Source organism: Etheostoma cragini, chromosome 10 (assembly GCF_013103735.1).
Source record: "Etheostoma cragini isolate CJK2018 chromosome 10, CSU_Ecrag_1.0, whole genome shotgun sequence".
Lineage (NCBI taxonomy): Eukaryota > Metazoa > Chordata > Actinopteri > Perciformes > Percidae > Etheostoma > Etheostoma cragini.
The window spans coordinates 21,632,947-21,647,983 of record NC_048416.1 but is presented as its reverse complement, the minus strand read 5'-3'; the positions used below and the strand labels follow the sequence as shown (position 1 = coordinate 21,647,983).

At 40.7% G+C, this 15,037-nt stretch overlaps 1 protein-coding gene across 2 annotated transcripts in view; it reads left to right on the top strand.

Annotated features, from left to right (window-relative positions):
• Nucleotides 1–14,288, top strand: part of LOC117951891 (rab11 family-interacting protein 1) — a 17,696-nt gene extending 3,408 nt beyond the window's left edge. The window contains exons 2-6 of one of the 2 annotated variants that reach the window (XM_034883867.1): nt 1,285–1,820; nt 3,810–4,419; nt 5,054–7,522; nt 9,692–9,800; nt 12,939–14,288. In XM_034883867.1, coding sequence (XP_034739758.1) covers nt 1,285–1,820; nt 3,810–4,419; nt 5,054–7,522; nt 9,692–9,800; nt 12,939–13,199 — 3,985 coding nt within the window. In that variant the 3' untranslated portion in view covers nt 13,200–14,288. Of the gene's footprint in view, nt 1–1,284; nt 1,821–3,809; nt 4,420–5,053; nt 7,523–9,691; nt 9,828–12,938 lie in introns of both variants that reach the window. The other variant, XM_034883866.1, reaches the window with a different exon arrangement.
• Nucleotides 14,289–15,037: the final 749 nt, after the last annotated feature.

The window sequence follows — 15,037 nt, the reverse complement described above, 5'->3', positions numbered from 1 at the left end:
TTGGAAAAAGGCTGCAATGAAACAAAGAGTGAAAAATTTAAAGGGGTCTGAATACTTTCCGTACCCACTGTAAATCAGGCTATGAATGATATATGGACAAAGTACCTCTCTGTAAAAACCCTCAGGAGATAGATAGGAAGGAAACTGGAAAGTTTGGTGTGTGTAAGTGCTACTGAAGTGCAGTACGTTAACTGGCTCAGAGTGAGAGAAAAAAACAACTTATTTTGAGAAAATGACTGTGAGAACAGAACATAAACCACCATAATTATATTGTGGGGCTATTAGTGCACTACAGTCTTCAGTTACTTAAATAGAGTAACCAAAAACTGTTATTTCACAATTTTACTTTATCTGGCAATGGCTTTGGAAATGTAGACCTGCCAAAGTGAGACTGGTGAACTTGGTATCAAGGCACTGATATAAATAGCCCAAGGATGTGAGGAGGAGTGACTGGTTGTTCATCACTTTGTGTTATGAAAATTGCAGGGAGTTGGAAATATTTTGGAAGGTTTTTGGTCATGCAAGATGTGACCGTGATAATTAACTATGACTGAAAATGTGTAGCCTGGTCTGTACTGTTTGGTTTAGGTTCTCCTTGGTTTCAGTTTACATAAGTAATAGTACGTTATTTTAACTGTTGTAGTGTATCTTAAAATAGGTTTGAAGCTTTTTTAATTTGCCTGTTTGTGAGTACTTGAATACCTCAGTTGTGCCACAGGTGACGCAACAAGACTCCCCAGTAGTAAAACATCTCCACTAAAGCAATACAATGCATCTGGATTTAATTGGGTACTATACTATACGCCCTCCCTACGCTCAGTGAAACTTGCCCTGAATTCCTGCTGTTGGTTTTGGCTCTACAACACTTTCTCTCAGTGGGTTGAGGAGGCAGTAGCAGAGAGATGATTCCTTTGGTTGAATCTTCAGAGAGTATTGTCTGACATTCCACATACACATCGGTGGATAGACCTTAAGGAATAAGAAGTGTGATTTACTTGTATGAGGCTTAAAAAAAAGTTTGTTGTCAAATATTATGAGTACAATCCCCTGAACAGTATTTCCAGATTATGTAATATGTGGAAAGCATTGCCAAAACGAAATCAATGTTTCTGGTGCTGCAGGGGAATGGCCAAATGACACATGACCTCTGTTTTCAGCTTTAAACAGATAGCATCAGACTTCAGATATCTGGCTAAAGTAATGTATTTATTTAAAGCAGTGATATGAGAGTGACTGTCACAGTGTGGATGTTGATTTTCCCTTTTTTTTCTTTTGTGGCTACAGATGGTTCAAGCTCAACTCTAAGGCGGGTAGAAAGGAAAAGGAACGTGGTGAACTTCAAGTAACAGTCCAGTTCACTCGCAACAACATGACAGCCAGCATGTTCGACCTCACCATAAAGGACAAACCTCGCTCTGCTTTTGGCAAGCTCAAGGATCGTGTCACAGGGAGGAAGAGGGGGGACATGGAGTCCTCCTCAGCCATTGTCCCAGGCCGCTTCGCCGCCCTGTCCGGACACCTGGGGCAGCCGTTTGGAGAGCAGGGAGAAGGAGGGGCGACAGAGTCACGAGGAGATGTGGAGATAGCAGAGGAGAAGAGGAACAAGATGAAAGATTTTTTTAAAGGGAGATTGCGCAAGTCGTCTGACACCAGGTCATGCTCATCACTGGCTTCAGAGAGCAGTGTGTCTTCCATGGTCAGTGATAACCCAGGCCCTTTACCCAGCCTGGATTTGATGTCAGACCCTCCCAGCTCTCCCATCTACACTAGCAAAGTGAGAGTGGACACCCTTTACGGAGAGACAGATTTAGCTAAAAAAGGTAGGCTTTTAAATAATTCACATGTAACCGTTTTGGCAAATTGTTTGAAATGGAAATGGAAGTTGGGATAAAAGAGTTTCTGAATCTATAGGACTTGCATCTGGGCATGGAGTACATAGGGGTGGAGGGAAGTAGCTTAAACTGGCAGGACAAGGGGTGGATAGGGTCAACTGCAATGGATTGAGCCTTCTTTGCCACTTTATTGGGGTAAAAGTGGGACAGAATAGAAAAGTTGATGCCTTCAATCTTACTACATGTCCTGACGGTACTCTCTAGTACATGACATGAAGGCTGGTGACTGTTTTCACTGTGTTTTAAAGCAGAAGTGGACCAGCTCTCGGGGAAATAAGACAACTCAGGATCTGGGTAGTCTTGCATTTCCAGACCTTCGAGAGGAGGGTCTGGCTAGTCCACACAGCAATCCAGGATGGAAGAAAAAGTGTTCTGGTTTATTGGCATTTTTTTAAACCAATCACAATTGTCTTGGGTGGTGCTAAGTGCCGAGTGGAGCGTGTTTTGGTGGAACATGTGTACATTCAAAGGTTTTTTTTTCGTGAAACAGAAAACTTAAATTGGACAAATAGTCTAGTTAGCTGTCTGGATTAACCTGCAGAGATCTGAGGAGCAGTTAACCATAGTCCTCAGAAATCCACCGGAGTTTAAAACTACATCACAAAGAAAGTGGTAGGTAACGGATGTCCGAAAATGGACATCGGAAAAGAGTGACATCCGGCAGAATTTCTAGCAGAATGAGGGCAATCCCGGAAGGGAAATGTTGTGGATATACTCTAGATCAGGATCTAGGTGGCTTACCGCCTCTACCTGGAAAACCCCAATGAATAGTTTTCACTCCCTCTGTACCTAATACAATTAAAGGTCAACCTATGCTCAAGGGTGAGGCTGATACAAATATCAGTGTTTGAGATTTAAAAGTATTCTAACCAAATATAGGCTTGTATTCGTTTTTTAACATAAGTTCAAATGATTTTATAAGGATCAGTTAAATTTGGATATTGCAGAATTGTGACTGCTTGGTTCTTAATCAACTTGTACGTGCCAACTGGTGGACAAACTATGTAATAGCGACACTGTTTCTAAATTTTCCAAACCATATGGCAGCAAACAAGTATAATATTTTGAAATAGAGAAGGAGCACTATAGAATTATACAACAACCTAAACAGACTTCCAACAAAGCATCACCAGAGAAAGATCAACCTTAAGTCTCCATAGGAAGTACAACTGAGTACTTAACTGAGTACTGAGTCCACACAAGTAAAAGTAAAAGAAAATTTATAAATTAAAAGTCTACTAAGCTACTTAGAATGTTGAATTAGCTTCAGACAAAAATGGTGGACGTAACAATATGGTAATTAGGCAACATTTACTTCATTTTGGTTTTTAAGTGGAGTTTTGAGCCAAAAGCCTTCTCCATGCAGACAAGTGTTTCTAGCTTCAGTAGAAGAACTAATCTCCATTTAAACTAACGCGCGCAAACTGCATATCTCATCAACATTCTTGTATACTGGTAATGTGTGTGCCAGGGTAAACAGGAGGCGCCTGTTGCTGGTAGTTACCATGGTAATGTGTCATAACACTGGAACCAGTGTTAATTTTGCCATAGGTCTACATCTATGGGCACGGAAACTAAAACACAACCCCTGGAAACCCCAAACCGAAATTGGGTAAGAAGTGTTTTCAAATTTATCCCGTTTAGGGGGACTCTGAGATGCTAGAGCAGTGTGAATGCAAGGTGTAAGTGTAACAAAAGATTTTCATTTTTGAACCAAAACATAGCAATGTAAATATAGCCTGGAACTCCTATGGAATTGTTGTCAGTAGTGGTTCCATACTAGCAACATAAAGTTCAACTGAAACCAACTGATAGTTTTCCCCTCAGATTCAATAACGTTTCTCAGATTTACTTGTGTTTTGATAAAAATACAAGGTGTAGACTTTAAATAACCCATTTCTTCTTTCCCTCCACCAGTGCTCACCAGCCAGCACACCACAAAGGTTCTCACACACAAGCGAGCCTTCAGCGATGAAGCCAGTAAGATCACGACAGCCTTCCCTCGATCAAATCCAGCAGTGGAGTCTCTAAAGGGTCAGACCATGACTCAGTCCAAGTCTTCCCTGTGTATAAATGGCAGCCACGTCTATGACTCCGAGCCATCGACTCCAAAGACCTCAGGAGCCCACCAGCCCAAGCTGGACCTGCTGGAGAGGTGCTCCCCGCTCTCTCGGTCCCTGCAGAATCTAACCAAGAGAAGCGAGGACAAAGGTTCTTTTGCCGAGGGCCAGCGCTGGTCCTTTGACAGGATAAAGAAAGATGAGAAGGAGGAAGAAAAGGAAGCTCGGGCATCGTCTCCCCCAATTCAGCAAGCTCAGATGGGGGGTCGGCCTGTACAGGCAGAGATGCCGGTTGCCTCCTCTGCCTCTCTTTCGCCCGACAAAGGCAGGAAGCTGAGAAAGACGTTATTCTCTGGAGGGAGAAGTGACTCTTTGCCAGCTAAGGCAGACCAGAACCAGGCTGGTTTGACATCTGAGGGGAGGCTCAGAGGCTGGTTTGGCTCCGGTGAATCACAGAACAAGCCAAGGTGAGTGATGGTCATTTTCAGTTTTTTTTGGGGCTCCAAAGTGTTTGAGGAATCCACTCTCTATCCAGGCACAGCAACAGGCACATGGGAGGTGTGTTTCAGCCGGGTGTCCTGAGTTCAGTGTTCGCTCTGCTCCATGCTCATTTGAAAATGGAATAGATGTAGTTCATGGTTTTCTCCATTTTGCAACCAGACTGTGTCATCATGTCATAATACATGTTTTCCCCCACAAATAGCACTCAAGCATTTCCATAATCTTTATAGACGTGTGTTTCTCTATCAAAGATGTAACATCACTGTTGAAAAATGCTCTTGCAGAAGGATGCTAAGAAAACCATTCCACTTTGCAGAAAAGCTGCCAGTGCAGATAGTCTTGAATGGCTACAATGCATTTTTATGTTTGCTTGATCATTTTGCAAATATGCTTCCCTTTCTTTGGATTAAGTTGCTGTTTTCGTAAATCTTTCATTTGGCCCGTTTGATATCTACTGATGTTAGAAGACTTTTCTAGGTAACAGAAATGCCAGTTAGTATTTTGGTCATCTTTTCTGTTTGTATAAGAAAGATGTTCCCCAGTTGGTAACCTGGCACATCATTAACTAAGAAGACTATTGTGCCCTATTTTCCTCTACAGGCTGGAAGTTTCTCCTAAGGTAGAAAGCAGCTCAGACGTACCCCCACCCCTCCCTCCTCGCTCCCCTGTACCCCCTGAGTGCTCCTCTCCCTCTACCTCTCCCTCTGGTCATGTCTCACCTGATCACTGCAATCACACCAATCCCTTCACCCCCTCTCCCTCTACCTCCTCAAACCCAATGTCCCCCTCCAACCCGTTCCCCTCATGTATGCATCGCAATCCCTTTTTTGAGGATCGCATGGCAGAAGAGTCACAGAGGTCCCCTCCTTTTGTGCCTTGCTCGTCATCCGGCTCATCCGGCTCATCCCCCTTTCATTACACTACTCTGCCCTCCCAGCCCTGCACACCCAGCCCTGCTCTGGATGTTAAAGCTACAAATATGGCTTACATAAAGCGGGAGCGGCCCAGGTCAGTAGCTAGGCAGACGTCTCACCCTGCATTACTACCCAGAGCAGCTACAGCTAACCCCTCCGCACCTCGCTGCATGTCAGAGAGTGCAGGAGAATGGGATGACTCGTTTGATGCCTTTGCCTCCAGCAGGCTCAACTCACCTAAAGGGAATCTTCCCCAGAAACAACTGAGAACCAGTGCCATTTCATCTCATAGACACAGTTATCTTCAAGTTAATGACAACACCAATAGTCATGCACAGGAGCTGCAAACATTTGAAGAGGAGCCTCCACCTTTGCCTCCAAGGAGACCTTTAAGAACGCCAGTGAATGAGATTTCCTCAGATGGCTGGTTGCACAGAGGTCAAGAGCTGGCTGTCCATAAAGAAGCCTACCTCCTCTCACAGACCGGCGTGGCCTCGCTGCAACACGGAAGAGAAGTAGAACGCAAAATAAACAGTGTCTCTCCAGACCCTCACACCAGCAGCGAGACTTCCGACTCCCTTAGCGTTCCCTCTCAGCCACACACCAATATGACTTCATCAGTATTCACATCCGAAGAAACGCTAAAAAAGTTTAAATATGAACCTTTGGAAGATGAAACCGACCGCTGGGGAGGGATGTTGTTTGAACAAGACTTGTATGGACGCGTGTGCAGAGGAAACTACGGACAACCCAAAGTAAATTGTTTATCGTTGAGTGCTGAAGAAACTTCTGGAAAAAAGATAACATCTATAAACTCAGGACCTAAAATACTTCTTAACAGTGAGATATCCGTTGCCACTCTTTTGAACATGTCATCTACTACTCCCTCAGAGCCTGATGCAAAGCTACTGGATATCACAACCACTCCAGTAGTGGAGATGGAGTCTAATCCACCGCAGACCACAAGCATCAACAATAATGTGTCTTTCTCACTAACCTCAGGAGATCTGAACATGAATGTGAATGATTCAGATTTTGGTTTCATTGATTCAGATGGCTCTTCTCACTCAGAGGCCGTTGATACTCTCAAAGGCATCAAGAGCGGGACTTTTCCACAACTGCCAGAAGCTTTACAGTTAGCAGCTTACCATCTAGAGACAGTGAACACACCTGAGGATATGTTCACTTTAAAGGACACCTACATACCTGAGATGAACTCATCATTTGAAATAACTGCATCATCTAACAAACTGTACAAAATCTCTCCAGATTGCCAAGATAATTGCCATGGCTGTCGATTTGAACTAAATAACGTGGCACCACATGGTCACTTCAGAATGAACAGCAGTGAGAACGCCGCTTTGTCGTCACAAAATCCAACGTCTAATGTAGCCAATTTTGAAACTGAATCCAGAGAAGTAATATCAAAAATTGAGGAGGATTTTAAAAAGACACAAAAGGACTTTGATGATAATGGAAACCCACAAGCTAAAACAGCCACACTAAACCAGAAGGAGCCCTTTACTGGTGTGGTTAGTGCACGTTTTAGACCAAAAGGAGTGTCCCGACAGAACAGCAGCGGCAGCCCAAGTAACCAAAGCAAAAGTGGAGACCGAGATTTTGAACAGTTCTTGTTCCTCGTTCAAAATATTTCAGAAGTCCGTGAGGGACCTTTGTCATATCAGCCCTCTAACTCAGCTCTCCCTTCCTTACTGGCATTAGCAGATAGCACCACGCATCGCAACAAGTCTACTACAACATCACAAATATATTCACAAGAGAACACAGGAAAAGGAAAATCCTCTGATATCAGTTTTGAAGACTTTCACGCTAAAGTAGCACCAAACCTGAGATCCCCTTCAAAGTCAAAGATTGGGCAATCTTTGCAAGAACCCTCCTCTCCCCCCATCCCTGGTACACTCTCCCTGTCAGCCAGTGCACAGGCTACACTCCACATTACCCCTGTTTGTTGCCCCTCTATACATCCCTCAAGCATGGGGCCCAGCGCTGGAGCCAGCACTATTCTGGCTGTGGCCCCCTCCACCTCCTCCTACTCTACCACCTCCACCACTGACCAGCCCCTGGTCGATGCACGGCACTCACTTTTGCCTGAGGAGACTCAGCCAGCTAGCAGCCTGCCCCGTCAGGAGAGCAGGTGAGAATCCTCACACTAGGATATGACATACGTAGGTTTTTACAAGCTGTAGCAACAAGCTGTAGATTTCCAGATACACTAAAAAAAAACCAAAGTTTTTTTTTTTTTGGTTGCTCTGGTTGCTTTTGTTTTTACCGTTCGCCTGGCTTGTTTGATGGTAAATGCATTTATGCCTTCATAAGGTTTTTGTTCTTTGCCATTGTTCTTGGCTTTGCTTCACATTTGTGTTATTCATCCCAGTATTCAGTTTCTTGTTGCCCATTGTACATTTGTTGTTGCTGCTACTTTGACCACCTGATACATTATGTCCAGATATCTTGAAGTACTAAGTGAAAGCCAACTGTCATTTCTCCTGTACAAGTGTTTTTTTCAGGGCATCTTGTTGTTGACAGGTTATATCAAAGTCAATATAACTGTAGTTTCAGACTATGTAGAAAAATAACGACAAACAAATTGACAACATTGGACATATGCTGTATATAGTAAATTACTTACTCAGAAGTGCCATTTGGGGGTAAGGGTTAGGGGTTAGGGTTAGGGTTAGAGGTTAAGGTTGGAAGGTTAGGGTTAGAGGTAGAGGTTAGGGGGTTAGGGTTAAAGGGTTGGGAAATAGTGAGGAAAGTGGGACTAAGGGTGGCAAGATTAAAGGGATATTCCGCTTTGTTATCATTTTCAAGATTATTAATTATTGATTATGATTCAGGGTAAAGGGTTGGAAAAATAGTTAGGAGAATGGGATTTAAGGGTGGTAAGGTTCAAATTGATTGGGTACAAAAATAGGGTTTGTGTTATTGAAATACAGTTTTTATTATTATCATCTTTCTTATTTTAAGAACGATTGTTGATTATGTCAAGAGTTGAGGTTTTTAGAATCTAGTTAAAGGAATGGGGTTAAAGATGATGAAGCCAATCTTGGGTAGTTGTAAATTTGGTTGGGGTTATGGTTGTTGAAAATCAATCTTATTCAAGGTTATTTTAGAAGATTTTAAGCTTTGAAAAGGAAGAGTGGAACTAAGGGTGGTGGGGTTAAAATTGGATTAGTTTGGGGTAAATCTTTTTATTCTTTAAAAATGTTTTTTAAGGGTTTGCTAGAAACAGAGGATTGGGACTAGGTGTGGCAAGGTTAAGATTGATTGGTTGGGTGTAGAGTTAGGAGTCGAACCCCTTTAATTGATGATTTCTCATTTTCAGTGGGTTTAAATTTTCAAGGTCAATTCTATTTTGTATTTTAAGGTGTATTGATTATTAATTATGTTAAGGGTTAGATTCAAAAATAGTCAGAGGAGTGGGACCCATATGGACAGGTTAAATTAGGTGTGTTCAAGTAATGTTAGGGCTAGATATTATGGTTGGGGTTCGGGTTAGGGTTAGGGAAAGCATAAGATTACACAAAATTAGACAGGAATTATGGATATTTCTTGTGTCACTGCTGTTCAGGGGACATTTCTAGTAGCACACCTGGATTTAGTCTCTGGAAAAATTTAGAAATATTGCATTTACTTTTTAGATGTGCACCATCTTTTTGTCCATTTATGTTTACAGCGGATACAGGGGAGAAAACTTCATATTTTATTGTAATAGAATTAAAATGAATAGATTTGATCACTTTTGTTGGCTTAGAAACAAACGGACAAAGTACCATAGCGTCATACCTACTCAGCCATTTAATTATACCCTTTTATTCTATGATAAAAGCAACAAGAGAAAACATGTAAGTGTTATCTCAGAAACCCGGTTCGGTTCTTCTTTCTTCAAGTCACAAGGTCGATTTAATTCTAGCTTGTATTCTGATTTCCTTGCTGCTGTTTTTGTTGTTGTTGTAATGTACAGTGTAAGTCAACCCCCTCCCCCAAGATGATTTCATCCTCCAGTATTGAGCGAGTCACTGCACTTATAACATTTCTTGTTGACTGCAGCTTTTAATGCTCAAAGACTGATAGACACATTTATCCTCTATATTGCTTACTGTTTCTACCAGATTCCATCAGCTTCTCTGAGCTGCTTTAAAATGTGTGTGATGTTCAGTCATAACTGCTGACTGAACTAAAATACAGGAACTACTGTAGCTTTTTTTTTGACCGTACAAGAGTAGTTATATGAAGTGACTGCTAAGCACTTATAGTAAACATACTGTGTTGAAATACTAGTACTGACCTCTTTACTTTGCAGACCTCACCCAGTAAGGCCGCTGACCTCCAGCCAATCAGAGAAGAAGGAGGCTCGTTCAGTTCTGGAGAAGCTGAAGTCTACCATCAACCCTGGACGTACTGCCCACCAGGTTGCGGCAGAGTCGGAGAGGAGTCCGGTAATGCCCATAACATAACATAACATAACATAACATAAAATAGCATAGCATAGCATAACACAACATAACATAACATAACATAACATAACATAATATAACATAACATAACATAACACAACTCTTCATGATCCCTTTATAACCTTCCATATAAAGTATATGAAGAATATTTACATATGTAGCTGAGCAAGAGGGCAATCTTTTGCCCTTTACAGAAACATTGTGGGTTTTCTAATCTTACTAACTAACTATTACCAATGCAGCTAAAATAAAATGCATATAAAAAAAGTTTTTTGTGATAATTTATTATTATTGCAAAGTAAATGACTCAGGAAATCAGACATTAAAGTGTGCAGCTGCAACCTACAAGCTCCAATTTAGACTGAGGTTACTTTCAACACTTGGGAGAGAAAGGCTGTTCCCAGTCATTCTTTGGCCCAGATAAAAGTTTCAGGTCCTAAAATTATATTTCTAGTCTTCCTCTATAATACTTTGGACCGTTTCTGTAACAGTATGTCAAAGAATTAGGTAATTCTGATTTTGAGGGCAAATTACGTAATTGCAGGTCGTGCCACAATCAGTCTAACGGATCGGAATCAGGGGGTAGATACACAAATTATTTTTCAATTTTGTTGACATTGCGAGATAGCGTTTTTGTGTTGCATTCATGTGGTGTCACGATGATCAAAAAAATGAGTTCCCGGCTGGTAAAATTCACACTGCATTAACATTGTGAGATAGGACATGCCTTAGTGGAGGTCTGTAGTCTCTGAGTAGCCATATATAACTACTTAATTAAGATATGAAAATTGTGTTTGAGCTGGTGTGCAGACTGCATTTACCATTAATTATGTCACCTATCAAATCAGATCAAATCCAACCTATCAATCAGGATTTTAAGAATCACAGTAAATTAGCACCCATAACGCTGTGTGAGTCTAGTGTGCAAGCAGCAGAAGAATTGAGTTATTAACATATACCAAATTAAAGAAAGCCATTAGGTCCACAGCCTATTTAATGCTTCCATGAGCATTTAATAACACAATCAGTGCACTCTATGTTAATGAATGCACTGTGGGAGAATAGATGACTTCTTTGCGTGGTTGCTCTGTGACTTACTTTATTTTATACCACCTACAACACCCCACGACACACCATAGTAAGCTATTTAATATCCATTTAATATCACAATAAACCAGCCTCTTTAACCACAGTTTCTCATTCTCAGGAATAGTTTGATATTTTTTGATATGCTTATTTGCTTTAGATGAGAGGATAGATACCACTCTCATGTCTGTTTGATAAATTTGAAGCCATAGCCAAGAGGGAGTTTGATTAGCTTTGTATAAGCCTAAAAATGGGAGGGAAACAGCCTTCTATTTTCAACTGTACAAAAACTGATATTTACCTTTGGATTGAGTCAAGTTTCCCTCTGCCTCCATCTTTATGCTAAAATAAGCCAATTGCCTCCTGGCTGTAGCCCCCATATTAATATTTCATGGACAGATATGAGAGTGGTATCAGTCTTCTCATCTAACTCAACTCAACTCAAGACAGTGAATGATAATAATAATAATAATTTATTTATATAGATTAGATTAGATTAGATTAGATTAGATTATACTTTATTCATCCCACAACGGGGAAATTTTGTTGTTACAGTAGCAGCATTTTTCATTAACAGCAAAAAACAAGTAAGCACGAAAGAAATACAAGGCAAGAAATACAAGGCAAGAAATACAGGCAAGAATAGACAGTGAAAATATGGTAGACTGAGTAAGTAAAATGCCGTCCAACAAAAGGAATTTTAAAGTGCGGTTGCCATGATAAGAGAAAACAATATTGCAGTGTAAGTGACGTTAAAAATTAAGTTGAATGTGTAATTAGAGCAAAGAAGCAAGAGTCGGTAGCATAATTTAAATTATATTAACCTGAGACCATAAATATTGAAAAGTAAGTACTTGTAATAAAATAATATAAATACCAATATTTATATTATATAATATAAATACCAATATTAAAGATAAACAGAAAATGTGTGATGTAGATGGGAGAAAAACAGGAACAGAAACTACAACATTATCAGGTAGTGCAGGCGTTGTAGAGTCTGACAGCGGCCGGGATGAAGGACCTGCGGTACCTCTCCTTCTTACACCGTGGGTGTATCAGTCTGCTGCTGAAGGAGCTGCTCAGGGACCCCACAGTGTCATGTAGGGGGTGAGAGGTGTTGTCCATAATGGATGTCAGCTTGGCTAACATCCGCCTCTCCCCTACTTTCTCTATGGGGTCCAGAGGACATTCCAGGACAGAGCTCGCTCTCCTGATCAGTCTATTGAGTCTGCACCTGTCCCGGTCCGAGCTGCCCCCCCTCCAGCAGACCACAGCGTAGAGGATGGCAGAGGCCACCACAGAGTTATCGAAGGTCCTGAGGAGAGTCCTACACACTCCAAAGGACCTGAGTCTCCTCAGCAGATGGAGGCGACTCTGGCCCTTCTTGTAGAGTGCTTGGGTGTTATCAGTCCAGTTCAGTTTATTGTTCAGGTGAACACCCAGGAATTTGTAGCTCTCCACTACATCAATGTCCAATCCCTGGATGCTCACCGGTGAGAAAGGGGATGTTTTCCTCCTGAAGTCCACTATCATCTACTTTGTCTTGCTGGTGTTAAGCTGAAGCTGGTTGAGCTCACACCAGCTGACAAAGTCCTTGATAACCGACCTGTATTCCAGATCAGATATAGCGCTTTTTGCAACACTCAAAGACACTTTACAGCTCAGTTGGTAGAGCCCATACTGTTTACTGTATGTTTAATCCTCAAAGCAGCTGGCCCGGGTTTGACTCCAACCGGCGGTCCTTTGCTGCATGTCATTCCCCCCTCTCACTCCCCTTTAATTTCTTCAGCTGTCCTGTCAATAAAGGCCTAAAAATGCCCCAGAAATTATCTTTAAAAAAAAGACACTTTACTGTGTTTTATAAAAAGGATAGGCACATACTACAAACATTCACACAGTAAAATACACACATAATTCCCTAAATGACAAACTATTCCTTCAACTGTGGCATTTACCAGCCAGATTCACACACATACATCTATTTTGCTCCTGTTCCCTCTGTAGGAAGTGACAGTGGACAACTCGGCCCAGTACCAGCACCTGACCAACATGGAGCTGATCTCCCTGCTGCTTCAGCAGGAGATGGACATGCAGAAGCAGGAGGTGGCTTCTGAGCGGCAGGCGGCGCAGCTGCAAAAATGTGAGGCTGAACTGAAAAAAGTGAAATTACAGGTTAGAGACCTGGAGGACTACATCGATAATCTTTTACTGCGGATAATGGAACAGACACCCACGCTGCTTCAAGTGCGCAACAGACACAAGTGACGACAGTGCTAGTTTGTGTATTGCATACGGCGTACAATCCTCTAGAATGCTGTTTCATTAAGAATGGGTGCAAAACACAGGGATATTATTTAAAATTGGGACTTACTGTTCTAGAGACAGTTACAGTCAAACAAGTGCTCCATGAAATCTGATCTTAAAATCATCCAGGTCTTCTCACTGCTTATACTGCCTTGTTGATGTAGACACAATATTACCAAACATGCATGTTGGTTACTATCTTAATTTGGCATGAGACAAAACTGAATAAATTACTATGAGAAAAAGCTTCTATCAAAGCCAAATGGTTATTTTACATGCGCTTTCTAGAATAATTTAAGGTAGTCAGCTCTTGTAACTCACTGCTTTCACACATGCATGAAAATAAATATAAGATAGAGTAAAAACACTGTTTGGAAGTGCATTTAAAGTGCTCTTTTGGGATTAAAGTAGGTGCTCTGGCAAAATATGTTAGCTCAAGTAATCAAGTAAATATACAGCTGTTGAAGTGCAAAAATGACATTTTGTCACCATGTTTTCATCTCTAACTGTTTTATGAACTGTCAATTGCACAAACGGTTAACTTGAGGTAATTACATGTTTTCAAATAGAATTTAAGAAATGCTACAAAAAATAGTAAGGTGTCATTACTTGCTGCACTGCAATTTGAATACTATAAAAAGAGACGTTTCTGCATTAACATTGCTGTATGATTATTAAAAAACAGTGTTCATGTTGGAGCCTGAAAAGACTAAAGAAGATGAAGAGTTATTTTTTGTTTTTTGTTTTTTTGTTTTTCATTTAAAAAAATACTGTTCATTAAACTCCTATATCTTGTTGATGTAGGAGAATGTTTTAATAGATTTTTATGTTTGTTTGTCCACTTTGCACTTTTGTTGATGTTGTTGAAATAGTAAGGTTTACTGTAGAAATTACAAAGCATCAATACAACAGATAAAAGTTATTTCTATAAAATATGTTTGTCATGATAACATGTTCTCTAAAGTCACTCTAGTACAACTGTAGCTGCTTGCAATGCTTTACATGACCACAATACTGTACTGTAATAAAAAAAAGTGTCCATAAGCCAAAGTTTCTCAGGTTCTTTTTGCTGTTGGTTTTTCATGTGTGATACATACCATGCATCAATGTTTATGTCTCTCCACTAGAGAGCACTCCAGTTACTGCAGTGTTTGCATGGAAACCTGCTGGCTCAGCATGGACCTTGCCCTAGGCTTTTGCGAATTCACAAGAGATTTTGAGCTACTAGTGATAATATTGTTGTAAACTGCATTTATAACAAATGCATTGCCCTTGCACTGCTTTCTACCTTAGTGCACTTATCTTTCTCCGCTTTGATTCCAGATAGTGAAATGCCGATTCACATTCATTTCTGCTCTAAAGCTAAATATAGCCGCATAGGCTTTTTTGTTTGTTTAAAGACCCAAGAGAGTTGATATATTTCCTGTTTTGGATTGAGCAGTCTGTACACTCTCAGAAAAAAAGGTTGAACATCAGCTTCACATTTTTCTACCACATTAGCGGTAAAGATGGAAGAATAGAAAGGTTGTCTCCAGTGGTAGAAGTATTCACATCATTTTCTTAAGTAAAAATAGCAATACTACAGCGGAAATCTACTCAGTTACAAGTAAATGTCCAGCATTACTTAAGTAAAAGTAGGCCTACATAAGAATTAGTATCTGTCAAAACATATAAAGTACAAAAAGTCAAAAGTAGTTGTTGTGCAAAACAGACCATTAAATAAACATTTAGAGTATATCACTGGATTATATTAGTGATGCATTATTGTGTAAGTATCACTCTTATGTTGCAGCTGGTAA